The sequence below is a fragment of the Pristis pectinata genome, chromosome 7, assembly GCF_009764475.1.
Source record: "Pristis pectinata isolate sPriPec2 chromosome 7, sPriPec2.1.pri, whole genome shotgun sequence".
NCBI lineage: Eukaryota > Metazoa > Chordata > Chondrichthyes > Rhinopristiformes > Pristidae > Pristis > Pristis pectinata.
Window position 1 is genome coordinate 18555775 of NC_067411.1, and position 14364 is coordinate 18570138.

The 14364-nt window shown below is 39.9% G+C and overlaps 1 protein-coding gene across 3 annotated transcripts in view; it reads left to right on the plus strand.

Moving 5' to 3' along the window:
- Positions 1–10261, plus strand: part of LOC127572682 (protein WWC2-like) — a 217135-nt gene extending 206874 nt beyond the window's left edge. For all 3 annotated transcript variants that reach the window (XM_052020193.1, XM_052020192.1, XM_052020194.1), the window contains 3 exons: positions 1256–1495; positions 5001–5128; positions 5740–10261. In XM_052020193.1, the coding sequence (XP_051876153.1) occupies positions 1256–1495; positions 5001–5128; positions 5740–5806 (435 nt within the window). In that variant the 3' untranslated portion in view covers positions 5807–10261. The remainder of the gene's footprint in view (positions 1–1255; positions 1496–5000; positions 5129–5739) is intronic.
- The last annotated feature ends 4103 nt before the right edge of the window (positions 10262–14364 follow it).

A 14364-nucleotide genomic window follows, 5' to 3' on the forward strand; every position in this document is an offset into this window, starting at 1 on the left:
CAGAGGACCAATTGCATTTCTGAAACTGGTAACTTTATATAGCTATTTAGAAGTACATCTGTATTATATGATTAATATACTAAGAAGAGTCCATTGAAGATAATTTTACAATTTGCTCTCCTGATACAATATAAGATGGCTTTGAGAATTCAATATATTGAAAGTCATCAGCTTAACTCATAACCTGAATGATTTTTTGTTAAATATAGCTCTTCATATATTATAAGAATTGTTTGGTTTCCGGTGTCTCTGTTTTCCATTAATCAATATACAAATAGCATTTTTTGGTCAGTTTAATTCTGCAAACTAGCTCCCAAAGCTTTGATTGTATTGTCATATTAAAGGACAGCAGATGGCTAAAGAGAAGGAATGTTATAGATCTCACATGAAGGATCACTTCAAATAGAGGGCTATGGGTAAGCCTAGTAATTTCTAAGGTAGGGACATGTTCCGCACAACTTTGTGGGCCAAAGGGCCTGAATTGTGCTGTAGGTTTTCTATGTTTCTAAAGCCTGATACTATTTGAAGAATATTAGGGGATCAACACATTGAACTGCAATGTTCAGGTTTTTTACCATATTTAAGGAAATACAAGGAGGCATTGAGTCAGAAGAAACAGTTTCTGATGTTAGACTAGTGAAACAGTGGAATAAAGAAATTCAGTCATTCCTCACTGAGAAATTATGCATGCACAGAGAGTGACCATAATCCGAGCATTTACAATCAAAAGAATTCCAAATGTAAATGTACATTTTGTTATAAGAAGAAAGGAAGTAAATAGAAAACATTTATTGTGTATAAATCAAGATTAGGCAGCTAATTACACATTCAAGCCCTTGACCACTATCTTCAGAAAATGGTGTTTCACCATACATGACTTCCTACAGGGATAGAAGTTCATGGGCAGAGCCTCTGTGATTTCCAATATCTGTGACCAAAGAGTTGGAATCCCTGTTGAGAGCCCACAGTCACAAAACAGAATCTAATTTTACGGCACAATAGGGTTCCCAACTAATTACAGCACATAAAGACCCACCTTATGCAGTAATTCTGTGAATGACACTCAGCTAAACATTCAACATTTGGCTACAAAAAGGACAGGTACAAAGATCAAGAATTTATATGCAAAGTACTTAAAAATATGTGCGGGACTTAAACAGAATTGGATGCATTGAATGGCCAGTGTTTGGAAGATATGAAATGGAGACATCATTTGAAATGGGTTGCTTGATTTTATTCTGATGTTCCGGTACAGACCATATGTCAGCCTCTGGTGAGAAGAACCGCTGAGCACCCTATTCGCACCTCTCTGGACTTGGAGCTGGATCTCCAAGCATCACTGACGTGGCAGAGTCGGCTGAATGATGAGCTACAAGTGCTCAGGGAACTGAAAAATAGGTTGGAGGAGGTGAAAGCTAAGGGGGAGACTGAACTACCCACATGGGTGCTGGAGGATGACAGGTTCCAGAAGCTTTTGAAACAAGCAGAAAAGCAGGTATCTATTCACTGTACTTATGATTCATAGATCTTACACTACATGCTGTTAAGAAATCTTTTTCTCTTTGCATTCACCTTGACATGTAACATTGACTCTGAGCGTCTGGTACTGCGAGCAACATAGCAGTGTGGATAGTAGAAGTGCTGCCACAAAGTTCCAGCAACCCAGTTTCATTCCTTACCTTGGGTGCTGCCTGCATGGAGTTTGTAAGTTCATCCACATAGGTTTCACCGAGGTTTCTCTGGATCCCTCCCACATCCCAAGGACGTGCTGGTAGGTTAATTGGCTACTGTGAGTAGGGGAATCTGAAGGGAGGCTATGAGAATGTGAGAGTAAATTAGAGGGAAAATTAGTGAGGAATGGGATTGCTCAAGCTAGTATAGACTTGATGGGCCGAAATGGCCTCTTTCTGTGTCATAAGGAAATATGGACTATGATCAAGCCAAGTAACATGGGACTGTGAACTCATCAAAGCACTCCAGAGAAATGTTAAGTAACATACTTCTACACAGAGCAATAACAACATCTAGTGACCTAAGATCAGTATTGCAATTTATGGATCCTTTCTAATAGGAAAAAACACTGTGACAGTACGAAGTCCAAAATGGGAGACTCAGAGTAAGTGTAAATTTAGACTGGTCTCATACCTTGTTACTTTGGCAGGTTGTCATCATCATTGCCTTCCACCTGCAACTCACTCATTGCTGATGTTGTCCCAGGGTTAAATCACAGTACATAAAGATGTTTAAGCTACCCTGTTGGTGGGCACAACTTCTATAGTCATAATGACCACTTAAAAATATATAAGTAAGGCAGGCACCAACACCTATGTCAGGCAGCTTCCAGGAGCTTCAAGCATCAGTCCACAAATCTATCCCTTATTGTCTCTATCTTATTCCCAATAATTGTGTTCCATAATGACAGTATAATTGGTGTATAATATTAAACTGTACAACAGTTATCATTAATAGTTTAGTTTCTGCCAAACTTCACAGAGTTGGTCGACATCTGTCTTGTAGTCCGTGAAGGAAAAATCTCTTAGAAACACAAGGTCAATCACTGCACAGCGTGCCAGTAGATGTTTTGTTCAAGCACGCTGTTATAAAATTCAGCGGTGCGTGAGGCCCAAAATGTTACGCATTACTAAATTCAACTTAAATAAGTAAGGTTTTTCCTTCATGCAGTCTGCCAGTACCCAGATTGAGAAGTTGGATAAATTCAACTTGATAAGTGAAGGGGATGGTTGTGGGGTTGTGATGGGGGGGTTGGTTTGTTGGTGGATGACATCAGGGTGAGGGTCAGCCACTGGGGATGTGGGGAGAGTGTAGTTGCTGAGACATTAAGCCAAATTGGCTCTCTGGCTACCAGCCATTGCAACCACCGAACCCAATTTCAAACCAGAATATCGGGTAGGACATTTTAATGCCTTGTGCCTATGGTGCAACTAATGTTTGTAATGGGAGACCAAAGATTGAAACAATCATTGGCACCTCATTGTAAAAGAAACCTAGTGTACACTTTTGGGTTCATTAGGATTTGTAGTCATGGTTTCCAAAACCCAGAATCACTTTTTATTTTTTATTAATGGATCTATTATAGTCTAAATGATGGAGATTGATTCCTACAATTGGTAACAGCTCCATTATTGAATCATCAGACTACCATGGTGGAATAAAGTAACTGGTCTTTGGCCTTTAAATGCCCAGCTATTGCTGCGATTGTAAGAAAACATCCAGTATAATGCTTTCCAGTAAGATCCATTCCCACTGTTTGAACATTTTAAATTTGCCATTTTGCCTTCTTGAATTGTTCTTTGCCTGCTTTGTTGAAATTGGCTTTCTTGGATATTTACTTTGCCTATTTCCTCACCTTTTCAACTTTTACATCAAACCTAAGTTTGTTATGATTGCTTATTCCCTGTTGTCCCTTGATGCTTCTGTTTCCTGCTCCTCCCATGTAACTTACCAAGACCAAATCCAGAAATACCTCATTATATTAAAAACCTACTGTTCCAAAAGGCAGCGATGACCAAATTGTAGAGACCTCTCCCATTCTTTGTTGCATTGACTTTATCCTCATCGATCTGAATATCAAAAGTCAGCCATTTTATAAACTAATGGGCTCCAGGGTTTTAATTAAACTAATTACATGTAACTAATCTATTTTCTTTCCACTGTTTAATGACCTATAGTAACACCTACAATTGAATAACAGTTCCTCTCCTATTTCCAAAAAGAGTCAGATTATCCTCCTGTTTTACTATATTTGCCATAATTCCTTACAACACAGAAGGAAGCTGTTTTGCCCTATCAAGCCTGTGCCACCTCACAAAGTAATCCCATCAACCCCTAATTTTCCCTTTAACCTATTCTCCCTACATTTTCATTAACTACCCCAACCCCCAGATTCTACCTCTTACCTTCACACGAGGGGCAATTTACAGGGTCCAATTAACCGACCAACATACACATCTTTGGGATGCTGGAGGAAACTAAAGCACCTGGGAGAAAGCCATGCAATCACAGGGAGAACAAGCAAACTCCACACAGACAGCCCTGAGGTCAGGATTAGACCCAGTCGCTGGAGCTGTGAGGCAGCAGCTCTATTAGCTGCACCACTGTGCCATCCATTTTAGTGGAATATTTAATTAACTCTTTTATGGTAGTGTAGTGGTTAGCATAACACTATTACAGCGCCAACGACCCGAGTTCAATTCCCACTGCTGTCTGTAAGGGGTTTGTATCTTCTCCCCGTGTGTCTGTGTGGGTTTCCTCCGGGTGCTCCGGTTTCCGCCCACATTCCAAAGACGTACAGGTTAGGAGCTGTGGGCATGCTATGTCGGTGCTGGAAGAGTGGCGACACTTGCGGGCTGCCCCCAGCACATTCTCAGTAATGCAAAAAGATGCATTTCACTGTGTGTTTTGATGTACATGTGACTAATAAATAAATATCTAAATAACTAATATCTATTTTCTTTCATTCCTCCTTTTACTCCCTAACGTTTTACAACCAAGAATTAACTTCACCTGGTCCAAGTTACATCTTTGTTAATGTTACATCACATTCTTCCAGATGGCAGTTTATGCCCCTGATGTTTAATAACTAGGTAGTAAAATATAGATCTACTCTCAATTCTGTAGGTGAGATCAATTTAGGGTAGAGTAAACAACGTGGATGGATTGAAAGGAACCAGGTGTTGACATTACTTTATCTGGGGGCAAAAAATATCTAAGGAACAACCCTGAAAATGAGGAGAGACCAACTCACACAAATATAAGCCAACCTATTTATCAAAGGAAACATCTTTCAGAATTAAGTTTTGACCAACAACATCTGAGAACTCCATTACTCAATTGGATATAAATTTGGCAAATTTGATGAATAAAGGCCATCAGAAGGCAGTTGAACTGCAGTTGCTTAATGCAAGAGTTTGTGGAACAGGTGGCATTATTGCAAATATTTGTAAATAAGACTGACTGTGTAATAAATGTGATTGACTCAGGCTGAGCAAACAAAAGAAGAACAAAGGCAGGAGTGGAAGGCTGAAAAGCTGATGAGGAAAGCGTCAAAAGAGGTGTGCAGGCTCCGAGAGCAAAGCCAGAAGGTGCCACTCCAGGTTCAGTCATTCAGGTCAGAATCCTTTTTTCTTCTTTTTCTATGGATGCATAGGTAGAAATGAAAAACCGTTTGCAAGCAATTCCACAAAGAGGCAGGCTTACAGCTCTCTGGAATTCAAACATTTAATATGGTAGGGCAAATTTCATTACAATATTGAACTAATTGCTCTTGGGCATTCTCTGGCCTTAGATTTTCATATGAAGATCCCATACAGACAGTGTTGCAAGGACAACCTGAGTTTACATGCAGTGATATTGTACCTCATATTATCGTCTGATTGAGGGACATAATTTAAGGAATAACTGTTGGCCAGAACAGCTGGAGATCTTCACTGCTTCGCAAAATTATGTCTTCATATCTTTTATGTCTACTTGGAAGAGCGGTGTGGGCCTTGGTTTAGAGTCTCCATCTGAAAGATAGTATTTTCATCAGTGCAGACCTCCCACAGCGAAGGGAGTGTCAGCCCAAATTATGCACACGAATCTCTGGATTGAGACATGAATGCACAACTTTCTGACTCGGTGGTGAGAGTGTTGCCCACCAGTGATAGTGGGGCTGACAGAAAAGAGGGCAAGAGAACAACACAGAACAAATTAAACAATTGTTTCATTTGCTAATTGCAGGGAGAAGATGGCATTTTTCACCAGAGCAAAGATCAGCATCCCATCACTACCTGCTGATGACGTATAATCCAGTTTATCATTTAGATTACAAAGTATTTTTCAGCATTTTAGCAGATTTTGATAGCTGGCTAAAAGTCTTTTCAAGCATTCTAATGATATAGATATAAACTATTTGTAAATTAATTGCAATTGAATACCTCTGTATGTAAAAAGCAAAGGTTTTTTTTGTCATAGAAAAACCAAAGTAGTGTAATTCTGAAGCAGTTCATGCTAATTTTGTACAGTTTGTATGTAATTTTTTGGAATGCTTTTGTTTTGTAAAGAAGGGAAACGTGAATGGAGGCAGTCCAGAAAAATGTATTCTGTTGAACAGCACTACATTTTAGAAGAATAATTCCCCCAACCTCTCCTCAGTTTCCAATCCCTCACCTTTCCCTTTCAACAGAAGATATTTTATTCTTTGTCATGTTTGTGTAAAATCAGACTGTGATTGTGACAGTGAGCCACGGATTATTTTTGTACAAGGGGTGTGAGGCTGTTTTTTTAAATTGTGTTCTTGACTCTGTGACAGTGCTTTCCTTTCACTTCACATGTCCCCACCACCCCCACATCCTAACCTGTTGTACTTCTGTTCTAACCCAAGCTCAGCAACTGAGTGGCATGGGTCGTGATAAATCCATAGCTCCCTCCTGTGTAAAGTGTACAAGTCTATGTGTTGTTCAGTCTTGCTTTTGTTTTGTTATACTGGAACTAGAGGCAACTTCACACCTCCATGGTCAAGTGAATGGTTCATTGCAATTCTTATTTCTTACACAAATACAAAAATAATCATTTGACCCTCAGCACTATTTTTTTGCCAGGAGTTATTAAATTGTGTATTTCCAATCTAAAGGAATAAATTTACAAATAAACCCTGTGATTAATATTTATTAAGTGAGTTGTAATTTTAATTGGCATTGCATGCGGTAGAGTCTCTAATCTACCAGTTTAATTGGTGTGATCAATATTTTAAAAAGTGAGTAATTTGTTTTAAGAGCAGTTTACCCAAATTCCCCTGAACTAGGGTATCCCATTTTAAAAAACACACAATCTCTTTGAGGTTCAGTGTGTCCATGCAACTGGACCACAAAATTTAGCAAGATCTCTTGGTCATTTCCCAGCTTGTGCCAAATGAGTTTACAGTATCTCTGCCTAGTTGGCTGGTGCATGTACTATATATCCATAATGTATTTGAGTGAGAGAGGCATGGCAAACAAAATCACAATATAACATTAAAACTAATCATATGTTCTCTAAGCAACCAATGCACAATTTCTGTGGAATGCTTGAAACATTTATTATTCCTAGCCTGAGCCCACATATTGGAAAGTGCACAACTATAGATGTGGTTGAGGTTAGATTTAGCTGTGATGCCCATCTCTCCTTTCACCAACTTTACATGCAAGCTAAAGAATGACTGATCTAGCATTGTTTTGGAACATGCTGGTTAGGTAGCTGGTGACTGTGAACCCATACAATCATGCCTTCAGAAGAAGGGAAGAATATCGCCAGCTGGAGAAGAAGACATTAAAAACAAGTTAGACTTTTACCCTTGCAGAGTATAGATGTAAAATGTTACCGAGGTTCTTAAAAGGTTAAAACTGACCAGGTTCCTAATCACCTATAACCAAAACATTTGATATTCAGGGTCTAGACCAAAGTGATGTATACATTTTCACGTTCCCTGATAAATGGTGATTCAGCCCGTCCTGGGTTAAAAAGCACCCAGCTGTACATAATAACGAGTTCCCATAATATTACTAAATTCAAAATTCCAATGCACGTACACATGTTCATTCCTACAAACAGCAAAACTAATTTCATCTCTCTCTCCACTTCTAGTAATTGTTCTTTCTTATCAGTCTTGTGTGCTTTTGATGCCATGCATAACCATACTGTGGAAGTATGTACAATATCGAATGACTTGTGTATTTTCTGACATGGACAAAATCGACCCGTGGATGTGTGTGGAAAAAAAAACTGAACCCACTTGTTACCTGAGGACGGCCTGTAGCTGCAGAAAAGTGGGGGGTGGGGTTGCGGGGAATCAATATTATTCTTTATGTAACCCTATGAAATATTGATAAAGTTCTAAATTCTAATTAAAGATGGCCCCACTTTATTTTCCCTGAATGCATCTTCTGGAATTTTGTCACTATAGATCAAATAGTCATTGTAGAATAAAAACTGCAGAAGCATTCTTTACAAAAAATGTAGGTGAATGACTCCGACCAGCCCATATTCATTGCCCATCCATTTGCTATTATCCGTAAAACCAAGTGACTTGTTAGGAACTAAAAACTAACAATGTTGAGGGTTTCTTGAATCCTGAGTATGCAAGTCCTTTTGCCCCTGAAAGACTTAAGTTATTATTAGACTTTTATGGCAGCTATTATTCTTCATGGTAACATTTCTATTGCTGACCTGTAGATGGCTAGATTTCTTGAATCTAATTCCAAAACTTGTCACTGAGATTTAAACCCATGACTTGAGACTGGTAGTCCAATACTTATAACCACCACATTAACATAATTTAGCAAGGAATTATTTATACATTGGTACCTCAAACTCAAATCATCCACTTATGTCTTAGATAGTATAAATCATATTTTGAACTGAGTATTTTACTGAGAAGAAAAGTTAAAATAAAGATCAGGAAGTGGACTTCTTATTTAGGGTATTGCCATGGTCTTGTTGTATAGTGAAATGGAAAGCATATTCTTTTTGAATATATTTACAAACTTGCTACACCTAGATACCAGAGCAGGTTTAGATATGCAAAGCTCTCAGAACTCCTTACCTAAGAACAATGTCTGAACATAGGCTGCATTTGGGGCATGTGGTGACGGTTCTACAAAGTATGGTTGAATCCCATGTCCTTTCTGTAAAATTGATCATAAATCAAGCAATGAAGCTCTAAGATCCCTCTGAGTTTTTACATGCTGTCTAATCTGATGTAAAAATAAATTCAGAGGGCAAAACAGATGGACAGGATCTAATGGCAAAGGATAATTACTGCTCTTGGATTTAGTATTTCTAAACGAAAGGAACTGGATATTTGACTTTATCAGGTTCCAGATGGACTGTACTGGAGACATGAATTTAAACATTGTTGTGAGGATTGATTATATTTCTCATACTGTGTGCTCATGTTTCAATTTACCTAATGTTTTTGAGAAGATGGTGCCTGATTAAAATGCTTTTCCCTTGGGTGTGCCATCTTCTTTCACCTAGTATTATCCTCCTCTCCCATGTCGACATTGCTTTTCCTGTAAGGCCATCCTTAGTTTCCTCAGTCTTCACTTGTATTTGACTACTAAAAGGTGTGCCACCAACATCATACAAGGTCAACATTAAGCTGGAAATTCTGTGACTATTTAATGTGGAACTAAATGAAGTATATTGTTTCAGCTTGCATGTGTATGTCTCATATGTGTAAAAAAAAGTATTTACAGTGAAATTCTTGGAATTGTACCTTTTAAGCCTCCTGTTTATTTATTGCAGACTTATTTATGTTTTGTTCTGTATAGTTCAGTTCTGGACATTTTAGGGTATTTTTCTATCAATACTACACTTGGCACAATCTGGCAGTCAGCTACTTTCATGAAAACAGATGAATATATTCACAGAATGCTGATTAAAAAAAAACAATTCAATGAGCCAAAAATGCTGGAAATTTCACTAATTTACTATATTGTCATCTTTAGTTTGTACCTTGCATTTTGCAAGCAGTCACGGTGGAATACCTACAAATAAGTAAAGATTCAGGCAAGAACCAGGAACTTTTAAGACACTCCTCTGTCAGCTTTGTTTCTCTTCATACTTCATGGTTGATTCATTAAAATCCTTGAACTATTAACACTGAAAAATAGCCAGAATTTCTACTTTTGATTTATAAACTAGATTATTTTTATTATAAAAATTAAGGTTGTTACTACCATGGACTTTGATAAGGAAATCAATCATTTAAATTTGTTTTTGACACTTATTTTTTTGTTAAGACACAATTTTATAAAATTCTTTTCTTTTTATACATGTATAGAAGTGCTGATAATTTAATTCTTTCCATTGGCTCACTACTACAATATACAATGATAAATCATTATACCAATTATAGCAATGCTCATGACTCCAACTCACTTAATTTGTGTCCAATGCTGTGATTTTTTTTATATAAAAATGAAAAAGAAAACTATCAAGGATATTTTATCTTTCATATTGAATGGCATTTAAATGAATATACAAATGTGAGTACTGCAGTGATATGTACTTAATGCAACACTGTAGTCTTACCAAAAATAGTGCTTTTATGAGGTCTTAATTCCAACTGCTTTATTTGCTCTTGGAGGACTCTTGTTTTCAAATGCTCAGAACTGAACTAGCTATCTGAACATGTTACCCTCAGATTATGGCTTTCATTCTAATTTTTAGATTACCTGTAGTCTGCAAATAAACCATCACATTGAGTATTGTGGTCTCAGCACTTTTCCACATGTTCTGATGATTGATTAAAAAAAATGTTTGAAGATAAAGATGTTTGTCTTTTTTGATATGGGATTCCTTTCATCATCTCCATGGTTTTCATTTTCTAAAGTAGTGTATTACTTTTCCATGCTTGAGGGTATGACTCCACAAACTATGAGATACCTTCCAGAAGCACTCCTGTAATTACTATTAAACTAATGGACCTATTAAGAACATAAAAACAGGAACAAGAATAGGCTATTCAGATCCTGACAACAGTCTCACCATTTTACAGGATTATGGCTGGTCCCTGACCTTGACTCCACGTTCCCACATCCCCTGATTCTGTAGATGCCCAAAATTTCATCAGTCTCAATGTTGTATGTGCTGATTTGTCCTCTAGGTTGAGAATTCCAAAAAATCGCATGCTCTTTTTTGCTTATTTCTATCTTAAATGACCAATGCTTTCTTTCAAAATTGTTACGCCTAGTTCTAAACTCTCCAGACGGCAAAACTAGCTTCTTGACACCCATATTGTCAAGGCCTTTCTCAATTCTATATGTTTCACAAGGGAAGTCTCTTTGATTCAACCTTTCGTCATAAATCAGCTTCATCATGCCATTGAACCTTAAATGCAAACCCTCTATATGAAGTATATCCCTCAAAGCCAAAACTGAACGCAATACTTAAGGTGTGGTCTCACCAAAGTATTTACAATTGTACGAAGTTTTCTATACACTCCAATCACCTTGCATTAAAGGCTAAAATACCATCTGCGTTAAGAACATAATAAGAAATAGGAGAACGGGCAGGCAACATGGCCCCTTGAGCTTGCTCTACCATCCCATAAAATCTTAGCTGAACTAATCTTGGCTTCAGTTCCATTTTCCTGCCATAACCCTTGATTCTCCTACAGATCAAAAATCCGTATCAGCCCTGAATACATTCAATTACTCAGCTACCTCCGCCTACTTGGATAGTGAATTCAAAAGGTTCACAATCTCTAAAAGAAATTACTCTTCATCGCCATCCGACATGGGGAACCCTTTATTTTGAAACTATGTCCATAGTTCTACATCCTGCCCACCCCCCTGACATGAGAGGAAACATTCTCTCAGCATGTACCCCATCAGGCTTCCTCAGAATTTTATGTTTCACTAAGATCACTGCTTATTCTTTTATGAGTATAAGAACTTACTTCTCCGTGGATTGTCACCTTGTAATGGTGGAGAAGCTTGTGTGGTCCTGAGATCCCAAGACCGATGCCGTCTGGACCTATGCTCCTGATAGGGTCACCCATGGCGGTAAGGTCGATGGTGAGGTCCCTGACAAAGAACAATCCAACCAAGACCTCTAAGGTGGAACAGGCGGACAAAGTTACCTCGAACTCAACGGCTGTGAAGGCAGATGAAGGCTGCAGCAAATCCATCAGCTCCAATCGTCATGGTTTCCATACTACTGGAATCAGTTGGTTGATTTGCGAAGTATCGTGTGCTTTTTGTAGTGCAACATCAAGTACACGTTAAACAAATACACACACAGGCGTCTTCGCTCTGTGGGCTACTAAACAACCATCATCCAAGAAGGAACGGCAACTTTCGAAGCCAACAGATGTGCAGAATTAGAGGAAAAGAGAAGAAAATGGAAAGGGAGGCAGCAACAACCGAAGCCCGATCTGCCATCTGGAACTACCTGTCCTGAATGCGGAAGAACTTTCAGAGCCAAGATTGGACTCATAAGCCACTTGAGAGCCCATAAGTAGATCAACGGAACAAAGACCATCATCCACGACCTCGAGTGATAGCCACGGCGACAATGAGAACTTAAGAAATTTATCAATCTCTTGACTACAATCAATGACTGAGAATTCATAGTCCTCCAGGATGGACAATTCCAAAGATTCACCATCCTCTGGGTGTAGGCATTTTCCCCCTAGATATCCTACGCTTTATTTTGAGCCTGTGACCCCAAGTTCTAGATTTCAACCAGTGAAAACAAACTCCCCATGTTGTTGAGCCTCCTGAGCATTTTCTTTTTTTTTAAATAAGATCACCTCTCATTCTTCCAAATTCTCGAGAATACAGACCTGTTTAGTTAGTCTGATATTACAGGTCTACCTCCCAAGAAGCAGATGAGTGAATCTTCATTGTGTTCTGTCTAAAGCAAATACACCCTATTTTTAGATAAGGAGATATTGCCAAGGCCCTTTGTAATTGTAGTAAATCATATTTTTTAATGTAATCAAATACACTAGCAATGAGGGCTGAAATACCTTTTGCTTTCTAACTGCCTCTGCATATTAGCTTCGAGTGGCTTGTGTACAAGGGCATCCAAGTGCAGTTGAACATCAACATTTCCCATTTCAAAAATACTGTTTCTTCCACTGAGTATTATGCTCTATCTGTCACGTTGTGGCCCACTCTCTCAGTTTGTCTATATCCCCTTGAAGCCTCTTTATATCGCCTTCATCACTAACTTTCCTACTTAGTTTTGAGTCTTCAACAAACTTGGAGATACTACATTTGATCTCCCAACCAAACTCATGATATAGACTGTGAATAGTTGGGTCATATGTGCCAACCCCTGTGGTAGGCCACTAGTCCCAAACTGCCAACCTGAGAAAGATTTTGTGTTCCATCTGTTCACCAACTCTCAGTCCACAGGAGGATATTACCCCAACTCTTCCCATCGAGGCTAACAGTTTGATAGTTCCCTGTTTTCTCTCTCTCTCCTTTCATAAAGAGTGGGCTCACATTTGCTACCTTCCAACTTGCAGGAATCACTCCAAAATCTATAGAATTCTGGAAGGTGAAAACCACAGCATTCCATCTCCTTAGCCACTTCTTTAAAAGCTATGGGATGTAGATCTTAACTTAATTTAATATATATGTTTATTAGTCACATGTACATCGAACACACAGTGAAATGAGTCTTTTTGTATAGAGTGTTCTGGGGGCAGCCAGCAAGTGTCTCGCCTATGCTTTTAGCGCCAACTAAAGATGCCGACACTTCCTAACCATGTACTCTTTGATGTGGGAGGAACTGGAGCACCCCGGAGGAACCCACATAGACCACGGGGAGAACGTACAAACTCCTTACAGACCGCAGCAATTGAACCCGGGTCACTGGCGCTGTAATAGCGTTACGCTAACTGTTACACTACCGTGCCTGCACATTCTCACTTAGTATTGCTTCATCAGCAAACTTGGAAATATTACATTAGTCACTTAGTAAAATTGTTGATAGAATTGTGAACAGTTGGGCTCAAGCTCAGATCCCTGCAGTAGCCCACTGGTCACAGCCCGCCAACCTGAGAAGAACCTGTTTATTCCCACTCTTTATTTTCTCTCTGTTAACTAACTCTCAATCCACACAAGTATATTAACGCCCAGATCTATGCGCTCTAACCTTGTTCACAAACTTTTATACGGAACCTTGCAAACAAACTTCTGAAAAAACCAAATATACCCCCCACCCCCACATCCACTTATTAACCTTCAACTACTGGCCCTAACTATTGACTCCTGAATTTTCCCCACCACCAAGGTTAAACCAATTACTCTGCAGTTACTGCGCTTATTACCAGACACGTTTTTGAAGATTTGCTCGATTCCTCTCCGCCCCACTGGTGTCTCTGCCTGCAGTTCCCTTCAGCACCACTGGAGGCCCTGCCGGTATCTGCTCTGGTCAGTGGGAGGCGCTGCCTGCGGTTCTTCTCCGGCCCACGGGTGGCGCTGCTCTCGCTGAAGCGGGTGGGAGGCACTGCCTGCGGTTCTTTTCCCTCCCGCAGGAGGCGCTGCCTGCGGTTCCTGTCCGGCCCGCAGGAGGCGCTGCCTGCGGTTCCTGTCCGGCCCGCAGGAGGCGCTGCCTGCGGTTCCTGTCCGGCCCGCAGGAGGCGCTGCCTGCGTTCCTGTCCGGGCCCGCAGGAGGCGCTGCCTGCGGTTCCTCTCCGGCCCGCGGGCGGCGCCGCTGTCGGCTGAAGTGGGTCTGAAGCGCTGCCTGTAGTACCGCTCCGGCCCGCGGGCGGCGCTGCTGTCGCTGAAGCGGGTGTGAGGTCGCTGCCTGCAGCCGCGCTCCGCTCCGCCGGAGGCGCTGTCGAGCGCGGCGGGCAGTGCGCTCCTT